At 49.5% G+C, this 23,502-nt stretch overlaps 1 protein-coding gene across 5 annotated transcripts in view; it reads left to right on the top strand.

Annotated features, from left to right (window-relative positions):
- SLC22A18 (solute carrier family 22 member 18) overlaps window positions 1-23,502 on the top strand; it is a 63,559-nt gene that overhangs the window by 37,177 nt on the left and 2,880 nt on the right. For 3 of the 5 annotated variants that reach the window (XR_010070848.1, XM_063333527.1, XM_063333529.1), the window contains exons 5-9: window positions 271-386; window positions 879-989; window positions 6,408-6,508; window positions 16,542-16,643; window positions 20,440-20,560. Coding sequence is in view for 4 of the 5 variants with exons in the window: in XM_063333527.1 (XP_063189597.1) it covers window positions 271-386; window positions 879-989; window positions 6,408-6,508; window positions 16,542-16,643; window positions 20,440-20,560 (551 nt within the window). In the remaining variant the exon portion in view is untranslated. The other 2 variants (XM_063333528.1, XM_063333526.1) reach the window with 2 other exon arrangements.

The raw sequence follows: 23,502 nt of genomic DNA, 5'->3' as shown, positions 1-23,502 counted from the left end.
TGACACTTACAGTTTTGAAAGCATTGTATTATAACCTACAATTACACAAATGATAAAGTACCTTGATGGCAATAGTCGTCTTTTGTTGAAATTTCAAATTGTGGTCATATTCAAAGCCCCTGTGAAAGGATGTGAGCTCTTTCGTAGCCTTATGTACCACGACTTCCAGGGGATTGTTCCTCATCCAAATGAGCAAGCCATTGCAGGATGGAGATATAAATGTCTTGTTTATGCTATCTATCCGCTTACCTGTATTTTTTCTGTTTGCAGCATTTTTGTTCCTATGTATGTCGGGCTGGTAGGAAATCTCATAAATACCATGATAGCAATGGTTTGGATCCCTTTGCAGGCTAAGCCAAAGTCAGATCATCATGTGACGGAGAACAGTAAGTATTTAGTATTTCTGATAAATAGCATGTGAATAGGGATGGGGCATTGACGTGCTGCAAGGACTCTGCTAAAGGACTTGGGGTTTCATTTAAGGGCAAAAAGGTGCCAACCTTGAAACACTGACACTTCAATACCTAAGCTGTGCTTGTGGAAGAATATTATTGCCTACCTGCCGACCACTCTGCCGTGCAGAATTGCAGGTTTACAGCCCAGTGCTTGCCGTACATCCCAGAAAAGGTTCACGTGGACCCCTTACTGGGGGTTATTTTGTCCCAGCATGGGAGGCAGTCCCGCTGTCTCCCAGGGGTCCTCTGCATGCAGACCCAGCACCGGCTCCCAACCTCCTGCTGTCGGCAGAAAGCTGGTGCTGCAGAGGCTCACCTTTTCAGAAAGGTGGCGGTGAACCGGTGCAGACCATCTCAGAGTCTCTTCCTTCCTGCCTCTAACCTGTATAAATAGAGTATTAATCAATATGTCATCTTCTGTAGGCACATCACAGTCTGGCAGCGTGTTTAGCGTCAGAGAAATCCTACGCCTGATGAAGTTTCCAGGAGTAATGGAAATTTTCATGGTCAAGGTCTTTGCTGGACTTCCCATAGGTAAATCTCACCCATTACCCGTGATTGCTGATGTATTTAAAATAAGACGACGTACACTGTAGACCAGGCTTGTCTCAAGTTACTGAAAGCATGTTGCATTTGATCACAGAGCAGTGAGGGTTCAGCTCCTAACTCGATGCTGGATGCTTTCAAATGCTCTCAGCTACACAGGGTCAAAAACCTGCGACTTAATGTAAAACAGACTACTCGCCACAGGCTGCTTCTGCGACTTGTGGCAAATCACTTCATCTCCCTACCCCATTCCGCTGGCTGTAAATGTTTTTTTCCGCTTGTCTGTCATTTCTGTTTAGGCTGTAACCTCTTCAGAGCAGAGGGAAATCATTTGTACTCTGCCAGAAACACTGAGGTTCTTCCTGATTTTACTTAATGATTTTAAGGGGTATGTACCCTAACCTTTTTCCCAACAACTAAAAACTATTGCTGGACGAGAGGCTGTGGCTGTTCTAGCTGCAGGCTGCATGCAGCAGAGCCACAGCATGTTTTTGCCTTTGCACGTTGATGGTGGTGCTTGTTTTCTCTACTTTATGTATTCTGCTCGGGTTTTTTGTGTCACGGCAGGAACCCGCTGCTACCTCAAACCCATCCCAAACCTGCCTGTTTCCCTGCTCCCTTACAGTCAGTTGCTGCGCTGGCATGGTCCATGTCACCCGATTGGCCTGGTTATACGTGTCCTTGCTCACAATTTAATCATCTTTAATTTTGCCTAGCCTCTGTCTTCTCCGCACCTCCCCCACCCGATTGTCTAGAGATTAATCCATCATGTCAGCCTTGTTAGCGGTGGTGTGAGGAAAGGTTGATGTTCTCTGCCCTTCCACACAGAGACCCTTCGCGGCTCTTTTCCCAGTCAAACCTAAAAATGCAGTTTCTCTTGATTAGAGCTTCAAGGATTGAATTTTGTACACGTGCACATCATGGATCTGAACAAAGTAAGGCAATTCCCTTCCGACTAAGGATCTTAAGAGAGGATTTAAGGCACCTTAGCTTTTATACTCTGCATCTTTTGCTAATTCATCTATGTCTGGAGAAGCCCTTGAAGTTTAAATAACATGAAACATAATTTACAAATTAAATTCTAATTTGTAAACTGTAAATTCAGTTTACAAATGAAAGTAGATTTGGCTGTGGAGAGTGGCTGAATCGGAAGGGGGTGGCATTTCTGGGCTCGGCCAGGTTCATCTGTTATTGCTTGCTAAGGCTCTGGGGGAACAAGTCCATCTGGAGCTGCAGAATAACATGCAGGGAAGTGTAAAGGATTTCTGTTTGTTTGGTTTGTTTTTTTCTTTTTGTGCATAGTTGGCATTGGCTGAGATCAAGAATGCCAGTTGGTCTTACCCCCACCACCGGAGACAGGATACAGTCTCGAAGGACTGCTGGCTTGCCCTAGTAGTGCACTTTTTAGGTTCTTCCGAAACTAAACTTTTAAAACTGTATTTTTAAAAAGTGTTTATAAAATGACAGCATGTCATAGGAAGAGGTAGTCAAGCGATGTTTTAAGAGGGTTTTCTTTGCTGATTCTGGCTCATTTCTCAGCCTAAAGTAGCATTCATTTCTCTGCTTAAAAATGCCATCCTGAGACCACATCCATGTGCAATCTGCACGGTAATTTCCTGTGCACTCTCCTTTTTCCAAAAGCCAGGGAAGATGCACTTTGTCATAGTCATCGCTGCTGAAACGCAAATTCCTCCCCGTTGCAGAAGACGTTCTTCTTTTCCTGTGCCCAGCAAAAAAACGCACCCAACTCCTGCCCAAAACTGCAAGGGGACTTCTAGGGAAAGGGAATGGAGGCAGTGAAGCTGAGATTTAAGGCAGGACATGGGCTGATGGTCTGTCACCGAAACAGCTGGGAGTATTTCAGTGAGAGTAGGAATGGGTTCCCCTGAGGCACTCCTGAATTATAGTGGGGAGGGATTAAAATCCCCGCGACTTCTCTTTGCAGGTCTCTCTTCAGGTTACTGACCATACGGTGGCAGCTGAAAGGGGATTTGGCCACCACCTACTTCTCTGCAGCTCACAGCTGGAGGCTGAGCTCCTCATGAGCTCATTTACCTTTCATCTCCCGGCTGCAACTGTATAATTAATTAGATCGCCCAAATTACAGACCTTTCTCTATTTACTTGGTAAACAAGTTTGTGATATACACAGAAGAAAATCTTCTGTTCCTTACGGATCTCCGTATGGATTGTTGTCTAAAATTAGCTTGTTTGAGACCGAAAGAGCGTCTGGGAGAGCACTGCGGGACTGGGAACCTCCTCCCTGTGTTGCATAAAAGCAGAGACACGGGCTCTGTGCCTCTCGCAGGAGGGCAGCTACCAAGGGATGGATGGGCAGCGGACCGCTCCAGCGCGCCCAAATTACATCCTTGACTGACCTGGGAAAGGCGAGTCTCGTTGCATTGTGGCAGATAAGAGACAGAAAAGAAAACACGAGGATAAAAATGACAAACATAGCTTTTACTGACCACAAATCACCAGAGCCTTGAAAATACTGATAAAGAGCTGCTTGTGTGAATCTTTGGCTGCTTAATCCTTTTGGAAAACCTGGGTTTAATGCAATCACTTTAGCACCTCCGTCCCATTTTTAAAGGGACTTTTCTGTCATGCGTGGAGCAGGATTTTGCCAGGGGCTCTGGGGCTCTGCATCCCATCGCATTTGCAATCCAGCATAGGAGGGCTGAGACAGGCTCCCAGAGCCCGTGCTTGCCTTTTCATACCAGCTTTTGGCAAGGTTTGCTATGCTGGCCCTCCCAAAGCCACAGGCTGCTTTTAGAAATGTCATGTCTTTATTTATTTTTTTTTAAATATTATTTGTACTCCTGTGTCTTTGGTGCTTTTCCTCATCTTTATCACATCTCAGAAAACATTTACCTGCCTTTTGCTGCACAATCCTAGTTACTCATCTCTCTGGTGCCAGGTTTTCTAAGGAGTTCACCCCTTTATTTACACACACACACATACATGCACACTACCACCACCATCCCCCCCACCCCAAAAGTAAAGTTTCTGGGGATATTTTTTGCTATTTTCCATTTTTTTTTCCTGCTGAAAACCTGAGCCTCACAGCGTGGGTTGAGGCTGATCCAGGCAGCTCCTGCGTGGGCTTTTGGTGTCCCCAGAAGAGCCTGGGGACCTGCCACCCCAGCGAGCCCTCACTGGGGGGGCACACATTATTCACGTGGCTGCATTCAGCTGACCTGCAGCCTGCCTAGATGGGACCTGATGAGATCTTTGTAAGAAATGATTGTTCCAAGGGACATAAAATCCCCTGAGTTCAATCTAGGGCTCGCCCTGCAGGTGTCACCAAGAAATGTGTTGCCAGTGGGAGAGACCCCCTTAGTTACTGAAAGAGGAGGGAGCAGGGGGGGTCTCCCTTGTCCAGACAGCTTTAAGTGACCATGCAGGCACAGGGGGTGACACCCATCTAAAGAAGAGACCTTTGCATCTCCAGGGGAGCTGTGCAATGTGTAACGCTGATTGAAGAGCACAGCCTATCCCCCTGCTGCGAAAGAAATCAGCTCATTTGGAGGAGAAAGATCCAAATCTGCCTTAACTTGGTGAGGGAGTTCAAAGGGGAGAGGAGCTGTAGAAGCTGGCGCGTGGCACCGGGAAGAAGCATCAGGTATGTAGGAAGGCTGAGCCCCTCCTAGGTGGTACCTGCAGCCGGGTAGAAGGATGAAGGGCGAGCGCCCACTTCGATCTAATCTTCCTGCAAGTGAAACGAAGTGTGGTTTTTCTTTCATTTCTTCACGTGTGCCTTTTATAAACATGTGCAACTCTGTTGCCTGGTTTGGGTGTTGTGAGTAAATACTGCTATTTGCATGTTACCTTAAGCTGGCTTGAGCTAAGAACGATTTCAAAGTAACTGGATAACGACGGGGTGCTCTCCATGGAGGGGTGTGGTGAAGCCATAAATCTTCACAAGCCCTAGCTCCCTGGCACCTTCTCCAAGTATCCGGAGAGTAGCAGAGCGGGACGCCCTTCCTGCCCCTCATCCCTTTCCCCCAGTGCTGTGGGGCCAGCTAGGGTGCCAGGTACCCCTGTTAAGGGGGGAAGAGGTGTCTCTAGTGAGCTGTGGGGTTCAGGAAGGCTTTGTGACAGGTCCTGGGTGGTGGTCCCTCAAGGCAAAGGCTAGGGGTGCTGGGAGGGAGGTCCTCGCTGCTGCAGATTCTCCTCTGGTAGCAGTGCTGCTGGGCTGCTTGGATGCGGTGGAGTTGCGCTGGTTTGTTAGGGTGGGAGTCTTCCATGGTGCTTTAGTCAGCAATTTGGGATCACTCTCCTCATGCTTCCAGGAAATGCTGGCAAGATCCTTCCCATGCTGAGGGATTAGTGACTCACTTTGCCAGGCCACAAGCTGTCTTCTCAGTCCTCACACATTGCCTCCTGGGCTGTGTTTTCTTCACGAAAGAGAGGACCGCAGCTCCCTATTTACCATCTTCGTACCTTGGAGGATCCTACGAGGAAGGACAGAACTCCTAATGGTCGTCTGCTCTCTTCTCCTCTCCCCAGCAGGATCAGTGCTCTCCAATGGGCGCTGTGGGGATTTTCACACACAGAGAGTCCCAATTTCCTACTGTCTTGGTCCATCTGAGGTGCACAAGACACTAGAGGAGGCAGCAGCCTCCTACCCCATACCACTGTTTGAGAGCAATGTTTTGTCATAATATTTTTAATTTGATGGCTCTTTGTGTGTGATGGGAGCTTGTGTACGCGTGTCTGGTTTTGTGTACGTTTGGTGGTGGGGGAAACACACACTATTGTATTTTCATGTGAGATTAAGTGAGTGGGCATTTTCCGTTATGCTTTCCAGAAATTGCCTTAACTGAAAAGCAGACCCAGCCTGTGCTGTTTCTGTCCGTACTTTCCCGACTCCTCGTGTCGACACGGCTATCGGTCCAGGAGAGCGAGAGGTTTCACGTACCACCAACGTCACTGCCGAGGGCAGCAGTGAAACCACTGTATTTAGGCTGATGTCAACAGGTTGTTTCCCAGGCAGCGTTCCCCATGGTGAAAAATCTAAAGTCAGGCAAAAGGGGCGAGGAATCCAATCAGATTATTTTTATGGTTACAGTCTTGTCTGAACAAATGTTTTCTTGCTGCCTTAATGGTTAGTCTGGCTTGGGTGATAAAAATATTTACCAGTTTATAATAAACAGCTGAATCTACAGCCTACATAGTCACATTATTTTAAAGATGAAAGTAAGGGGGATAAAAAAGTTAACATTTAAAGATTAAATTACTACGCTGACTTTGAGTAGGATTCTGCTCGTGTTTATATCCAGTCCCAGTAACCCCAGGGAGAGCTACTGACTCATACTGGAGGTGGCTGGGAGCAGGGTCTGGGCCACTATACGCAGCGCAAGTATATTGATATATGCTTTTCATTCATTAACTCTCCCTCTAGGTTTGTTCCTGGTTATGTTTTCCATCATCTCTATGGATTTCTTTGGCTTGGAAGCAGTGGAGTCTGGATACCTGATGTCATATTTTGGTGTCCTTCAAATGGTAAGTGAAGTGGAAGTCCCCCTCTTGCCATACCACTATCTAATTTGCTACCTTTTTGACACATGCTCTCCCAAATCCAGGTGTAATATTGACAGGCAAATCCTAACTCTGCCACGTAGCACTTGGCTTCAAAACATAGAAGTGTCTCCAAATTTATCTGTTCCTTGGAATGGGAAGAAATCAGAACAAGGAATGTCCTGAAAGCTTTCTTCCCCTTGTCCCTCCTTGCAGATCTTTAAGCTGCTAAAAGGAGCTAAACTTTCCTTGGACTGATATGTTGCCCTGTTTTTTCGAAATAAAACTTACATTAAAGCTGAAGTGCCTTGACTAAGGTTTTCCCTGGTGAAGGTTAGCTGTTGTACATTTACTTAGTAGCACCCTGTAAATTTATGTAAGTAGACAGCTTTACTGGTGCTTTCACAGATACCAGTGTTGAGGAAGGACTCATTTCTGCTGCATGGAAATGAGCACAGCAAGCTTGCACTTTCAAAAATAAATATTAAAAATAGGCAATGATACACAAGTAGGAGACTTGCAAAATGGGTAAAAGGGAAAAGTCAGATGAATTAGGCAGTAGGAGGGACAAAAAAATAAGATGCCGTATTGTAGCAGTATTTTTCCTTTTGGAGAAAGAGGAAGAGGCTAATAATTTTGCAGACAGACCAACAGATGGTTATAAGGAAGCCTCAAGGTAGGAATGCAAGTCAAGCAATATCCTGAAGGAGGGTGGTCTTGTTATTAAATCCGCCTTCATTTCCTGGGCACTGCCGCCGCAGAGTTCCTGTGGGATCTGGAGGAGGTTCTCATCTGGGAAATGGCAGCTTTAGTTTCTTCCCTTGTGATTTGGATTTGAATTAGAGTTACCAGTTGCCTGGGCTCTGCCCTCGTCTCACCAAAAGCAGCTGAGGAGCATGGCCGTGCGTCAGCAAGTGGGATCTGCAGAGTAAAACGGCTGGACCTGAGGAGCTGGCGCCTTCGCCATGGCCACTCTGGGAGGGTGGCTTTGGGCTACCTGTCGCTTGGTCCTGTGAGCTCAACATCTGCTACCAGCTGGATGGGTCCCCCCACCCACTCCTGTCAGAAAAAAAAACAGTTTGGTGCTGTACAGCATGGAAAGAGCATGACAAATGGGGTGATCGGCAGCTGCTTTTCAAAGCACCCTTCTGACCCAAACTCCACAGCTAACAGAGGCTTTCCCTGCGTTAGTCTTTGTGTGTTTCCTCCTAGACCAGGGTCTGCAGGAATCACTCGGGCTTTAGAGGTGACGAGTTGCCTTCTGTTATCTTCTTCCCACTTTGAATGACTTCCCAACAGCTATGTTCTTAACTTAGACTCATCACTTAAATCCTTGTTATATATGTCTATACTGAAATAAAATTTGGGGTTGTGGCGTGCCTATGGTGTGCTTGTTTCAAACCAGCTAACGTGGGCAGCCAGGGCAGGAGTGGCTTCATGTTGCTAGATGGAGCTTGGACACTGCTGTTATGACTGGAATATCTGTCTGCCTTCACTGCTATTGTTTTCCAGGTTAGTTTGGTTGAAACTGCTGTAGATAAGGCTACCTGTGCCGCCGTGCCAGTGCACCCTACAAATAGAAACAGCCCTGGAAGATACGGGAATTATAGCGTTCATTCTGCTTCCTAATGAAGAATCAGATGTCAGTGCTACCCAGGGACTTGACCCTTCCCATAGTCACGGGGTTTCATCCCTCAATCGTTCCTATTACCACGCTCTAACCCAGCAGTGGCCTACGGGCTCAGGTGCAGCATCTACTTTGCTGGGGAGCCTTTGCCTGAGGACATTTGGCACAGAAACTAGCTTTTGTCAGGCTGGCAGTTTTCTTTCATCTATCTGTGCAGTTTCTGTCCACGTTGCTACGCCTACTCTACAGCGCGTGACTCTGGACATCAGAAAAATAGGAGTGAAGTGGCCATACAGTAAAGAAACTTCTCTTCATGATGCCGCATTGGGATTTGCTGTAAGAACACCAAAAAGGAAGGGGGGGAGGGGGGCAAAAAAGCATGATTTATTTTTTTTAAAGCCCAGGACACCTGATTCCTGGTGGTGGCAAATCCACATCGCCTGAGAGCGATGCACTTGCAAAGCACTGCTTTCTGCTTTGCCACTTGTTCTTTCCACCTTAGCACTGGCAGTTCCAAGCTCTGGTCTGGCTTATGCAGGACCAGGTCCTCAACCGATTCAAACGATACTCTCACCATCTGGCTTTTAAATCATTGTAAAGCATGAGAATTTGTGTCTTTACTTTCCAATCAGTTCTATGGCTAAAGCCACCAAAAGATACCTCTCGCACGTAGTGATTGGGTTAATGTTTTACGGCTGTTTTCTGTTGGGGTTCCTCCAGCGGAAGATGTACGCGGGGAATGCGACGAGTGCTGGCTCTGTCCTGCCGAGCCCCAGAGCTGCCTGTGTGCCTTCATCTTGCCTCAGCTGGCATTTCAGATGCATTTGTTTCTGTTGTACAGTGAATTGATACTGCTGGAGATATAAATGCAGATTTAGGTGCAAGCAAATTCCACCAGTCTGGATGGGTGAACAGTGATTAATATCTGCTGACTGGCTTCCCCACTTCACTGAGTAAATTATGGCTTTATTCATAAGGAATATAATGTCCTTTTCAATGAATTTCATCAGCCAGATCCTTAGCTTTGATTTCTCATCCCTTAGTTTGCCTTTACATAAAGTATTGTGGGCCTTTTCCCATTCTCCTGGGCTTGCTCTGAGTCTTCCTATTAGAGGAAACATCCCCCTCCTGTTTGCATCCCTCCCTGAACCTGAAAATGGGTCACATTTAAGGATTTTTATCGATGGGAGGAGATGTCACAGAAATGAAGGGGAAAATAAAAATCGAGTCATGTCCTGTTTACTTTAAACCTCCCTGTAGTCACTGAACACAGTGCCTGGGTGGTTGCACAGCACGGCTGGCTGATACTCCCAGTGCCGTGTCCCAGGGTCTCACCGGCTCCCAGCACACGTTGGTTGCACTAAGCCGCCTCAGAGGCTCCCCAGGACCGGCACAGCGAGCAGTAAGGCTCGGCTGAGCCCTTTGCTTACCTCTTCCACAAAAGTCAAGCACCAAGAAAAGCATTGCCCGGTCCACCAATTCTTGACAACTTTTAGTAGCACCATTGCTTTGTGTTACTGTAGTTCCTATTTTTTTAATGTTATCTTCTAAAAATTAACATCTTCCTCTGGCACAGAAGGTGATGTTGCAGCCTCCTTTCCCAGCCCGACCAGTAATCCCAGGAGGACTTGAATAGCGATGGTCTCTTCCCACTTTCCTCTACCGCCCCAAGGATATTATGCTCCAATTGCTTAACCTAATTTTTCAACTTCTTGGCCTCATTTAACCTACTGTGGTGAGAAGCAGCCAATGCACTGTCAACATCTCTGCGTCTCACTGTTCCTCCCATTCAAGCCAGCTGCCGAGCACCTAGAGAGGAGATTTGGAATGCCTTTGGGTCAGTCCAGCTAATTTTAAGTAGGCAACTCAAGTACTTTGTCATCAATATCTCAAAAACCTCTTTGCATAGGGAGATCAGCACAGAAACACCAACCCTGTGAGAGGTGAGGCGTTTCTCACCATTGCAGGCGGGGAACGTTAGTTAGGTCATTAGCAGCCTGGGTCATTCAGGCAGCCCTCCTGAGGGATCCCATCCAGAGCTCCCCAGCCTCACCTTGTCATGCTTGATCCTCTTTTGTCACTTTATGACCCTGCAAGCCTCCCAGCATTTTGCCGGGTGGAGAGATGGGACGGACACGATGACAGGGTTGGGGGTGCCCTGTGGCCAGTCCAAGAGGATCCCTGAGATTTGGGAAGGCAGATTCAAGGAAGGCTGGTTTGTGGAACCTGGGAGCCTGGTGGGCTTTGGCTGGCTGCTCCCCAGAGCACCTCTCTTGGTTGCTCACTTGCTGAGCTTCAGCTCTGTCCACAGGGGAACGGTTTATGGCATTTGCCAGCAGCGAAGTGGCTTAGATGGTGCTAGAGATGGGTTTTTCCCTCACAAGCACTGTGCCTGGAGCACCAATGACCACCGCTTACGGCACAGGGCATCCTCAGCACTCTCTTCCCTTTGCCAAGCTGGCTATCTATGACACGGTCATCCCTCACCCCCACGCTGGCAGTACATCTCCTCTCTGCCACTTGTGTCCTTGCATGAAGGGACACAGGTTGCCTTGCTGCTGCTCCAAACCTGTCTCGTGGAGACCTTAGTGGCCAAAAGTAGTAGGTCTAATGATGTCTTGTTGTAAAAGTTCTGGTGGGAGTACCTGTCCATGGGGAATGTGGGCTTCCCAGCTCTCTGGATGAAACAGTGGGCCAGGAGCAGGCACCAATTTACCGATTGTGGTTGGGCAAAGAGCAAAGCATCTAATAGCAGAAGATATTAGAAAGTGTGGACAGGCTTAAGCACGGTAAGGGTGGGAGGGGGACTCGCTTCTGAGTTGGGACTGAACCCAACGAGGTCAGAGAAGGAAAGGGTGTGCAGGAAGGCAATGTTGTAGCATCGGGACAAAGAGCTGTTTGATGAGGAAAAGTCATTGCTTAGAATATGGAATATGACTGAGGCTGGAGCAGGCAGAGGTCTGATGATGAAGTGAAAATAGCATGTTCAGGGGTAACTCGAGCAGTTCAGGGCTCTGCAGTGGTACTTGAAGCTGTCTCAGTGTAAGTCCAGGAGGAGGAGCCGAGTTGGAGATAAGGAAGTGAGGAGGGGAGGCAGTCAGCAGGAGGGGTACCTCTGCACCGGGCGTCTTGTGTTGCAGATTCCCTTGCTCATGATATGTTCGAAGCATCTTTATCTGATCACTGGTAGGTCTCCAGGCAAGAGGTTTGAGAGCCCATCAGGGACGCAATCCCTCTGTCCTCCAGGGCTGGGCTTCCAGAGTCCTCTCATCTCAGAAGCCATGCAAACAGAATTTCCCTCATATTGAATGCCTGGGAGTGTGAGATGCCATTCAATCTCCCTTCAGAGAATAATTAATTTCATAATAATTTAAAATCATTTAACTTTGCATAATGGGCAGAAACGGGCCTAGGCTCTGACTTTTTTTGGAGTTGTGAGCACAATAGCATGGAGAACTTCCAGGCATAGTGTCTGACTTGGAAAATGCCGCCGGAGGATTAGGCAAGTGAAATACATGGAGTCCCTGGTTGGTATCTGAAGTCACATCTGATGCTTAGATTTCAAACCGCGGGAGGGGGTGGGGGAAGCTTTCCTTTAAAAACTTTTTCTCAAAAAAACCCAAAGCAAAATGTACCAAACAAAAACTCTGTGTGGGACAAAGGGGTAGATATTTATTACCCTGAGGATCAAGAAATCATAAGACATCTGTTCTATTTACTGCATTTAAATTCATATTGTTATACAAACTCCACCTCTAGCTGTGCAGCTTCTGGAGGGACAAGTTGGTACGGGGTGATCCTGAAAAGATGAGAGAGATTCCTGGAGGAGAGATTTACATTGCGTATCATCTTATCACCAGTCTGTCCCTCTTGCTTTTTTTTTTTTCCCCTTGCACAGCAAAAGAGATGATTAAAGAGCCAGGGATTTAATTACAGCCAGGTATGCCTAGGGGGAAAACCCACTCGGTGAAAGGACCTTGCAACAACAAACAGAAAGTTCTCCAGTTTCCTCGCTTTGAAGGATTTAAATCTGTGGAGGGGGGCGGGTTGGAGGGGGTAAGAAAGTGATTTGGCTGGAGTTTGCAAAACACACCATCCTCTTCCCCCTTTTTGGCAAAGTGCTGCCTTCAGCAGTTTGGTCCTCGCTGCCCACTCCCCTCCAGTCCCGCCACCCTCCTGCTCCTCTGCAAGACCTCAACTACTTCCCGAGCGCTTTCTGGCACCGCCGTGTCAGTAAAACAACTCCCTTTGCTCCCGCCCCAAGGTTTTGCACCACCTTCAGCCCATGCAGAAAAGCCCCGTGATTTTGGTTGCCCCCTGCGGTCTGCCCCAGCCGGTGCCCACCCGCGCATCCCACCCCCGCCGGCTGCGCTCCCTCTGGGAACTGCCAGCCGGGCAGCATTTCAAAGGCAAGAGATACGGGTCCGGTGCGTGGGAGGCTGCCTCTGATGTGAATCATGCTATCTGCGCTAGGGATGGGGCCCTGCATCTTCTCTGCTAGGCTGTACCAGCTTATCTATCTGGCCCGCTGCGCCTGCCTCTCCAACCTTCTCGCGTCTTTTCATTTCCAGGCTGTTGGGTGAAAGGGAATTTATTTGGTTGCTGGGCCCTGTCAGGCTGTTGATAGGTGCTGATGGAAGAATTTGTAGAGAGAGTCCTGTGTCCACTGAGCATGGAGGATCAGCTGAACGTCTGTGTCACTCCACTAACCTCCACCGATAAGGTTAGATGCTTGCGGGTGCCAGTCCTGCTCAGCAGCGGCTCCATGCAGCAAGGCTAGTGCTTCATCGTTCAAAAGTCTTCCAAAAACTAGCACCTTAAACCTTCAAACAGCAACAGTCTTTGCCATCCTGCAAGGGATTCCTGAAATTTGTTAGCGAGGTTAGCAATAAAATGGGCGATTGGCTCCTGTAAGCAGATGAGAGCTGCTGCCTTCCCAGAAATCAAATACAGTGATAGAGATAAAGAGTATTTTTCTACGTGATCAGCTGAACTAGTGTAACGAACCCTCAGTTTGGCGAATCCAGCATAACGACGAGGAGAGATTTGGCATTTATTGGGAGACTTATTTGCCTTTAAAGAAGGAGAGGGGGAAGAAAAAAAAAAGATGAGTTGGTTTATCCTGTGACATGTGTACACAGCCACGGGCAGTGCGTGTTATTTCACTTGCAAACAATTTCCTCTCTCTTTTGTTTATTGATGACAGAAGGCATTCCAGCCAGGTACACTGGCTCTTCCCCGACTTCAAAGGAGGTCAGGTTACAAAGGCAAGCACCATCCAGGCAAAATGAGATGCGGGAGGGGAAGGCCCATCGCAGTCACTCTCAAGGGGAGGTTTTGTGCAAGGGAAGAGCCCAGAACACACCAGCAGGAATAAAAATAAGGATAAATCCCATTGCTGCCACTTTGGTACCACCAGGGCTTGTCCATGGGAGAGGCAACGGTCAGGTCATCCAGGATGTCCTTGCTGCCCCCTGGCAATGGCAACGCAGGTCCAAACCCTTACATGGGAGAGTGCACATGAACCACCTTTCGCTTCCTCCTTCCCCAATGTGCCTGTGCAGGAGGCTGCCGCTCATGCAAACCAGGGGACTGCGCGCCCAGGGAAAATTGCAGGCTGGAGGTAATGGGGTTTCAGGTCTCAAATCAGACTGGAAGGGAGGCCGGAGTTCCCGGTGACTGGAAACATTATCCAGTGCATAAATGAAAGCGCTGGTGTTTGGTAATGTCCAAAATCCTGATGATGGGCCTTGCCTGCCTGTGGCTCATGGCTGGATTGGCAACGGCCATGCTGGGGAGGGAGTCCGGCAGCCCAGATAAGCGGTAGGGAGACTTCAGTCTGTACAACCCAAGGACGGCTGATGATCCCCAAAGGGAAAACAGGTGACTTGGGCTTGCCCTCGGAAAAAGTCCCATTGCCGAGTTGGTTGGTTCAGCAGTGTTTTTTTTACCTCCTGCTCATGTTGCCACAGCCCGAGTGACAGGGAAACCCATGCTGAATACCAGCTTTGGCACAAGAACCATCCCCCTGCGCCACTCACTCTAGGGACAGCCCTGGTGGCCTGTGGTCTGCCTATCTCCAGGTCCTGCCTGCTCTGAGCCTGGCTTTGCTGCGGCGGCGCTTGTTCCCCATGCTTAAGTGCTTGCACATAGTGACAGAGCCATTTTTGGGTATGCCACTCCTGTGGCAATCAGATCAGGCTGCTTTGGGACGTTGCTGATGATATACCCCAATGACTCAAGGAAGGGCAGGGACCAGGCTGTGCCTGCACAGTGTATCCCGATTAAATATGCCATTCAAGCCCGGGCAAATTGAGAAACGTTTCCTTTCCTCCCGTGGCTCAGCAGAGCCGAACTGGGGTTCGGGTGATGCCACCGCTGAGTCAAGCCATGCCCTGCGATGGGGCTCAGCCCCCGTCCCGCGTGACTCAGCACAGCCTTGGCTGGGGCGAGCCAGCAGGAGGGACTGGGAAGTTGCAAAAAGTTAATGACGATTCTTCGTTTTAGGAGCGCTCAGCTTAATGAAGCGTTACTCAGCGGCTCCTCCACCCACCCCCCGAGTAGGAGCCGCTGGGGCTGGTATCAGCCTCCTCCTGTGTCCACAGCAGGGCTTTCAGCTGGGATGACTCGTGTCACCCCATGCATTGTCCAAGCATCGCATAACAGCAGGTCCACTGGTGTCCCCAGCAACACTCAGCAGGTGACACGACACAGGAGAGACACGTGAGGCCTGTGCCACCGTGACACAGTGGCCAGGCACACGTGAGCCTAGCTCTCAAGCCCTGCCCGAGGGTGGGGATGGGAAGAAAAAGGAGGCAGTAAAAGCATTTACTGGGAACCAAAATGTCTGCTTGGCGCAATGTGCCCTCGTGTCAAAAATGGCTTGTGCTCTGAAGCAAAGTGAAAAGTCAAATTTTGATGCTTTCCATTAAGTTGTAGCTTGTTGGAGATACATTCAATTTTTAGCTATTCTTTATGTCAACTTTATTTTATTTTCACTCTATCAATCACTATTTACTTTTTGCTTTTTTATTTTAATAATTAAATTGCTTTTTCTGGACTGCTTGTCATAGATTAACGTTTCTTCCTTTTTTAATAATTTTCTTATTCATTATACACTCATTTCCTTTCAGTTGAGTTTGGATTTCACCCTTAGGACTAACACAGCAAGGTTGAGCGTGGTGTAGCTTCATTCCGGGTCCCAGCGGAGCACCGAGGTTTTCTGCAGGCTGGACTGCCATTGAAATGAAGCCATCGTGCGAAACAAAGCGTTTTGAACCAGAACTCTTCTTTCATGTTGGAGGGGTTTTCACTTGAATCAAACAAACCCTTTCAAGGCAGAGAAAACTTGGTAGATTCCTATCTGTCCCTCCTGTGAAATGCAGTCTGTTGGGCTTCTTTTACAGTGACCTCTTCCAGCCTCTGTCCTCTCATGTCTGCTTGGGCTGGTGTCACCTGAAGTGTGGGAGATGCTGAATGGAGCAATAAAAGGGAATCTTAGCTCTACAAAGCACTGGAAAAGCCAAATACTTCCTGGGTTTTAATGTTTTCCAGCTCCTCCTTCCCTCCCCCTCTCCTCCAGTTTTTATTTAAAATCTGTAAAACCAGTTCCCCGTCCCTCACATCTGCGCATACTGCTGGGGCTGGGTATTAACATCTCCGTCATACTGTTTCCTGTCTAAAAAAGATGAACCACCCAATTTGTATATTCATAGTTTAAAATAATGGCAAGAGAAGGTGCAGCAAAGGTGGCGTTTTTCTCCTCTGCATACAAATGTACAGTTTTTCTTTGGAAGGTCTTGCCAAGAATGAAGACCTTAGTATTAATTGTATTTCACAAAACATGCCGAGTTAGTTAGAAAGATTCATTTGTATCTGCAAGCATCTTTAGAAAGTTTCAATCACCACTGGTGAGTAGGCAGTGATGGTAAACTCAGGCACGCACCCTGAGTAAAGATTTTCAGCTGATGGGATGGATCTATCCCTAGGAGGCAAAATGCTTGAAATAAAGGATTGTGTCTTCCAGTCATTTACTGTGACAGTGAGGTCCCTTTTTCTCCCCAAAAAAGCAAAGGAATAACCCATTTGCAGCCTTTCCTTTGCTTGAAGCACTCTAGCAGTTCTCTTCTGAGCTTGTTTGAACTGTTATACATTGGGCTTAATCATAGCATAATAGAATCATAGAATGTGTTGGGTTGGAAGGGACCTTTAAAGGTCACCTAGTCCAGCCCCCCTGCAGTGAGCAGGGACATCTTTGACTAGATCAGGTTGCCCAGAGCCTCATCAAGCCTGGCCTTGAATGTCTCCGGGATGGGGCCTCCACCACCTCTCTGGGCAACCTGTGCCAATGTCTCACCACCCTCATTGTGTGCTCCTGTTCTTCTTTCCCAGGTTATCCAGGGTCTGGTTATTGGAAAACTCACTAACCACTGCACAGAGAGGACCCTGCTCAGGCTCAGCGTCTTCGTCTTCGCCGGTGTGGGCCTAGGCATGGTAAGGCTTGGCATCCAATCATCCATGGTGCCTTTTAACAACACAGCGACATGAGGTCCATGAGACCTGGCTGCAAGCTCTACCCCTTGAAAAGCCACCGCCAGCTTTGCTGGGTGGTCCTTGCAGGGGAAACCAGCTCTCCTGGGCCTCTGTGCAAACAGAGCGGCGCTCAGCGTAAGCACCACGCCAAATAACGACAAAAAGCCACGTGAGTAATAGTTAAAGGGATTTTAAAAAAAAAATTAATCTCGCACAGAAACTCGTTAAGTCCCTCCTGAGTCACTGGATTTGCATAGAAATCCTGCCCTCGGTCTTGTCAGTGACTGCATTTCCTGAACTACCCAGAAAGTAAATGAAGATTATGGGGGGAAAATCCTTGCGGTTGTACGCTGCTGCGAGACAGAAGAAGTTGTGTGCTTTTCTTCTGGGGCTTTATTTTTGCCTAATTCCCCCAAGCTGAGAGTATTTGGGGAAGGAGGTAGCAAGGCAATAATCTTGTTCCTCCCTTTTGGGATGAGTGATGTTACCCATTGCCAGTTGTGTCTGCATGGGCGACAGTCGATGCCAATCTCAAATGGTAATTGGAAAACCAAGTTGACGTAGGCAGCTCTGCCGGTAATTGTGTTTGCTCAGATAAGCCACATTTGGGGAACCAATAGCTCTGCCCAGGCAATGGGTACAGGGGAAGGGTGCACACCGGTCCCCGTCAGTGAGATGGGCCCAAAGGACAACCGAGCTGTGTCAGCCTTTTGACGTTCCTTGCAGGATTTGGCCTCAAGCCTTGCTACCAGGGCACCAGTGCTCCCGCTGGCGTGGGTAAGATGGATGTCATTCCCACAACCACACTACAGCCACGGGGAGGTCAGGGACAAATCCTGGAGGGTATTGAGGCTCGTGGTTCCCAGCTACATGGATGAGATGAGGCAACTACACACCTTTGCTAATCTAAGGCTAAATCACGTGTCTGAAACGAGACTGGGAAGGGAGGGTAGATGCATACAAAGGATTGGCTTTGCAGGTGGAACGCAGTCCCCCTCTCTGGGACTCTGAGGCTCATGGAGGTGCTACCAGGCGGTGGGATGCTCAGGAAGGGTCCTTCCTGGCTGGTGTCATGTGTTTTTGGCTGACATCCATGTGCCACCTTAGCATGGGACATCTGCTCAGGGCTTGGTGCTCCTGAGCATGGCGCAAGAAGGGCTTTGAAGGTCTCGCCATTGTTCTTTGGTCATGGGTGGAAGTAATTAGGAGGGACCAAGGTGGACCTGGCCCATCTGGAACACCCCCAACCAGGTGCAGAGCAAGGTGCCGCTGGGACTGGCTCCCTGCGCCGAAGCCCAGTCCCATGGGGATCAGGCAGAGGGACAACACGGAATAAATAAATGGCTTTTGCGCACTGAGCTCTCACTGAAAAGGAAAGCTGGAGGGGATGGACATAGGAGAGAAAACCTCGAAGGCAGAGGAGAGACACACGGGGCAGCCCTGCTTGCAGTGCCTAGTGCCTCAGCACAGGGAGGCTCACATCGGCTGCGCGGGGAGGGAAGCCGGGAAGGGAAGTCATTTTAGAGTTGGCAATTACGCCAAGCCCGGAGGGCTGTGGACATCCTGGCAGCACAGGCCTGGGGACAAAGGTCAGCGATGACTTCCCACGAGAACTATTCATAGGCAAATGCAGCTGTGATCCTCTTCACCGGGGACGCCTTATTAAAAAGCGCTCTGTTTGAGCGGCTGCCGAGTAAACATCCGTTTCTGGGGTGGCTTTCTGTCTTGGTGGGGATGACTGCTGTCACAGCGGCAGGCCCCAAATGCAGACATTAATGCATGAAGCTTTTAATCCTGCACAGCCACTGGTGAAGGAGCATCCCGCCTGCTGTGCCCTTGCTGCATCTGGCCTCCAAACGAGGCAGTTCCCCTCCCCAAAGGGTGGAAGTACGGAGAAAAGCTAGCTGTTAATAAAAGACACTCTGAAACATAACTTCATATCATTGGGAGGTGGGCTGAGGTGTTTTTGGAAGGTGGGCACCAGTGGCAGCAGACAGACAGACAGACGACGGTGCAGCTGGGAAGAGGTTGCAGGATGTTCCCAGCGATCGGCAGCTGGAGAAGGGAAGGAGTGGGCTGGGAGCTTCACAATAACACCTGGAAAAGGAGAGGAGGGGAGAGCCGGTGTCTGATGTGCAGATGCAAGCCGGGAGCGCGTGGGCAGGGGTGTAGGAGGGCTTGGCGGTTGCGACGGGGAAGTTTTTCTCTTTGTCTGAAGGCTCGGCTGTGCCTCCTCCTGCCTCGCTGCCTGCCTTTCCCAGGCGTTTGCTTTTTGAGCCTGTCTGCTGAAACTCCTGGTTCTGCCTCCCTCGCCTGAAAGATGCCATCAGATCTGCTCAGGTCAAAAAGACTGCTACCTACCCAGCGGCTGAGGAGTAGCAGAGACCGGGATCTGCCTGGCTCCGTCCTTTCCGAGTCCCAGAGGAGCGAGGAGCCGTTTCCCCTGGTTTTACAGGAGGCACAGATGTGGCTCAGCTCTTTTCTGACCACTTGCTTCAGCCCATGAGGGAACTCGTACAAGGCAGGGGAGAGTTAAAGCTGTTCTTTCCTATGAGCATTGAAAAGTTATCCTGTGATGACATTTGCCCTAGCAAGGAATTATTCTCCCTCTGCCTAAATGTTTATGTACCAAATACCTGTTCCTCTGACTTTGTTCTCCGGTTCCTTAATCAGAAGTGCCTAGGTCTTAACCAAAACGTAGGCAAAGAGCCCCTCCGAGGAGAGAAACCTGGCTGTGTGTGAGTCTAGAGGGGAGCTAGAAACAAACCTCAGTATTTCCAAGTCATTAGTGAGCGAATGTCTCTGGGCTTCTCCATCTTCTGTAGCCGAGAGGCAGGGACCAGATCTTAGGAGAGAGAACTCCAGAGAATGAAACTTCTGGCTAAACCAGCGACAGAAATGTTTTCCAGCCGCAATAACACACCTTGAGACATGGGTGAGGGCAGGAGACTTGCAAGAAAGGGGGAATTTCCTTTCCATGCCCCAGAGAAATCCATTCATTTGACCAGCAGGGCTTGTGAATGAGCCGAGAGCCGCTCTAGCCCCACGGCTTAGGGAGCTTCACCGCTTTTGTTTCAGTATTAAACAGCTGGAGGGATGTCTCCGCTAAGAATATGTGCAATAACAAAATCATTACTCTCCCTAATTATGCTCGCTAATGTGCACTTATGGCCAGAAGACCTATTCCAGATTACTGAATTTGGTGAATTTATTAGGAAGGAAGCAGCAGAACAGGATTAGAAATCCCAAAGGTACGGCGTTACACAATGCACCGCGCTCATTTATTTTGACAAGCTCAGTTTAGCTTTAATTATTTATGATAATGAACTGAAATGCCTTCTCTAGGCTGTTTTGTATAAGTAATGGAGGCTTCCTGAAGTACACCACATGCATCTGCTGTTCAACGTTTCCTCAGGAGTCGGGACAAGAGACAGAAGACGGGGGGGAAGGGTGCGGGGACGTCACTAATTCGCAGACGCTAAAAATACCCTCAGCAGTGCCGGAGAAACGTGCTGCCAGATTGTAGGGTATCGTTTGCTACTTGCACTGCATGCTTGGAATAATTTGCTGCAGACAAATGGTGGGCTATGAAAGACCCTGCGATGGCCAGGGCTGCACCATCATGCATAAGTTGTGGCTCCCACAGTTTACCTAAGTCATGGGTTTGGCTCGTGATGTTTCTCTAGGTTGTTTCTTGCCACAAAGCCACCACTTGTGCTCTCTAATGATCTGCGGTCCATTTTGTCTTGTCCCTTAGGCCCTGATGAGGACCGTGTGGCACTACTGCATCGTTGCGGTGCCGCTGGTGTTCGCCTTCAGCACGCTGGGCACCATCACCGACAGCATCCTCACCAAGACCGTCCCCTCCTCCGACACCGGTAAGACTCATCAAAAAAGATCAGGCTGGTCTTTTCCCATTTTTGAGTCCGCCGGGTACTTCCCAGCTCACGCCACTGCTATCGAGCACTGGGGCACATTCATGGCCAATGCCCAATTGCCCAGCAAATCTGACTTGGCAAGTTGCATGCAGTGGGTGTCAGCAGAGCGGATGAACGGGGACCAGTGGGGCTAATACAGGATGTGCTTGAACAACATTGAGCAGGCATCCCGCGACCCAGGTCTTCCAGTCCTGTGCTGACCTCCATAGCGCTGGACGCATTAAGGGAAGCCTCTCCCAAACCCTCCTTTCCATGTGAACCCAAGATAAGTTCAAGAAAAAAAAATAGAAGAAGCTGCTTTTCCACCCGTGGGGGTGACTGAGGGGGCTGTTTATTCACGCCTTTTAACTTAGGACATCTCAGGAAGGTATTCTGGATCACTGTTTGGAAACAACGTTTTGCCTGATGCGGTAATTGGCCCCCTCTCTACATTTTGGCCATTTCAGTCATAGAGTTACTGTATTTCTCCATACAAAGGGGCTGAGATGCAGTGGTAGACGCAGAAATCTTTATACCTGGGTTTTTTTCTTCTGGCGACAAAGGAAATATGCCTGTGTTACTGTCACGGGAGCCTTGCTGAGTTTGTCCCAGAGTGGAGCTGGGTTGACCCAGTTTGGTGGCTTTTGCTCAAGCTCTTTCAGGGTTTGGTCCCGAAGCCACGTTCACCAGGTATCTGAGAGTGTCTCTGCTCTAGCCCCCTTCATCTTCGCTAGCTGCCGTCTCAGCAGATACCTCTGCATAGACGCATGGGAATTATAGTTTGCACAGCCCATTAGTGAAGTTTATAAAGCACTTTTGAGATGCTTCTGGATGAAGAGCTTTTCTAAATGTCACTTCAGTGGTTTATTTGTAGAGCTGAAGACCGTATCTCCTACAAATGCTGGGAGCCCATGATTTCTGTGTGACACTTCTACCTGGGAGGACCACTTCGGTGAGGTGCCGGGGAGGTGAGGACTGGGGATGTCCCAGCCCCTCTGCTCAGATGGGAAGAAAATCTGCTGTTTCATGAGTTGGAGAGATGTTCATGTGAGGAGGGAGAGCCAGGGGGGAAGGGCACCAAGCAGCTTTGCGATGTATAGCCAAGCTGGAATTCATCCAGGCTCTTCTCAAAGGGGCTTTGTGAGGAAAACCAGAGCGTTGCTTGGCTTTTAAAGCCCGGAGGCAAGATTCGGTCAGAGAGGAAAATGGATTCAGTTGCCTCACCCTGCTCCCAGCTTGCGTATGTTGTTAGGTCAGCCTGCGCCTCGGTGGGACGGATGTCTCCGCATGGCAGGCAGGATGGCAGGGCAGGACAGCAGGGCAGGACGGAGGCAGCCTGCGGGGTGGTGGGGACAGTCAGGAGGGGGTCACGGGACATTGGGAGGGCCATGGGCTATGCAGGGCTTTCTTCTGCCCGTCCATCCTGGGCTGATGCCATGACAAGCGCTACTACAAATTGCAGAGTTACGGCTGGCTCAAAACTGGGCATGCCGAGGAGGGATGCTGCTGGCACGGAGGATTGTGGTGCCGGGGGAAAACTTTGTCTCCACCGCTTCCCCCTGGCCCTTTGCTTTCAAATCCCGCTTCCTCCTTGCAATGTTGCTGAGGGAAGAGGCTTGTTGGGTTTGTGCTTGTTTTGAATGCACCCGGGCAGGGACCGGGGCGAAGGCAGGAATGCCTGACACAGCAGAGCCACGTCCCGGCGAGCTGCCTCTCCGCAGCAGCTGCGGCAGTGGTGGCGTGGGTGTCTCGCAGAGAAATGTGGCTATTAAAATGCCTGCCATCCGTCTCTGGCCGTGGGTGGCACCCCGCAACGGCTGCTCCACCCGTGCAGCAGCCTAAAAAGCTGCTCCTTCCTATGCGAGCCTGAGACCGGCTCCGCAAAGCGAGCATTTTGGTGGTGCGTTAGAAATCCACACTTTTGTAAGAGTGTGAAACTATGGCTTCGTGAAAAAGCCCCGCTGTCTCCGCGTCAAAAAACCTGAGTGCTGGCTTGTAACAACTTTTAGTTAATGCAAGGAAATCACACGTTGGGAATTTGCCTTTGGAAACACGACTTCTGAGCCTCGCTGCTGTCTTTTCTTGATGTTTTTGCGAGCCTGGGGCCAGCAGAGCCCGTGGAGGTTTTTCTTTGGGCCAGGGAGAGGCTTTCCGAGGAGCTGGAGGTTGGGCCGAGCTCAGATGTCCGTCTCATTGTGGGGCTGGAGCGGATGGGGCGTTGCAGGAGGGATAACCTGTCCGCCCTTGCTAGACACTGAGTCACTCATCCTTGCCTTTTAAATAGGTGTCTCAGAAAGGGAGCAGTGGGACGTAGGGTGGCACCTTCCCTTGCACCCATCATCCTGCTGTCAGGATCGATCCAAGGTCGCTTCCTACCGAGACTGATGAGTTTGTCACTTGCTCTTTGCTTATGGCTGGGGCCTTGCACTGAAGGCAAGAGAGCGGAAATGATTTAATTCGTTTCCCTTTGATATTTCCCCCCCACCCTTCTCCTCATCTTCAAAGGCAGGAAGGGAAAATTCCGCCCCACGCGCACGTGCTGTTCAGCTGGGGGTGTGCGAGCTGGTGGGAGGGTGGCCCCGAGCCCAGGGGGACTTCCATCCACACAAGCACTCCTTGTCAACCCCGCTCCCTCCCCAGGAACGGAGGTCTTGTTCCTGCGCAGAGCCCCCCGCCCTCGGGGGATGGAGGGAGGGAGGAAGCCCTGTGGAGCCTCCCTGCGTAACGGGCCCACGTTTCGTGATTTTATTTGCACGTCAGAGGCAAAACCTTAGGAGGAGAGCTTGCAGCCAGGCAGGGCTTCTTGGAGCATTGTACCCCCCATCTTTGCTCCGGCTTTGCTGGTTTTGAAGGGGGCTGCTGGCGGAGATGACCTAATTGTTAAATTAAGCCCCGCGATTGCC

The sequence above is a fragment of the Chroicocephalus ridibundus genome, chromosome 4 (assembly GCF_963924245.1).
Source record: "Chroicocephalus ridibundus chromosome 4, bChrRid1.1, whole genome shotgun sequence".
Taxonomy (NCBI): Eukaryota; Metazoa; Chordata; class Aves; order Charadriiformes; family Laridae; genus Chroicocephalus; species Chroicocephalus ridibundus.
Note: the sequence above shows the minus strand (reverse complement) of the source record. Positions and strands in the feature narration are given on the sequence as shown.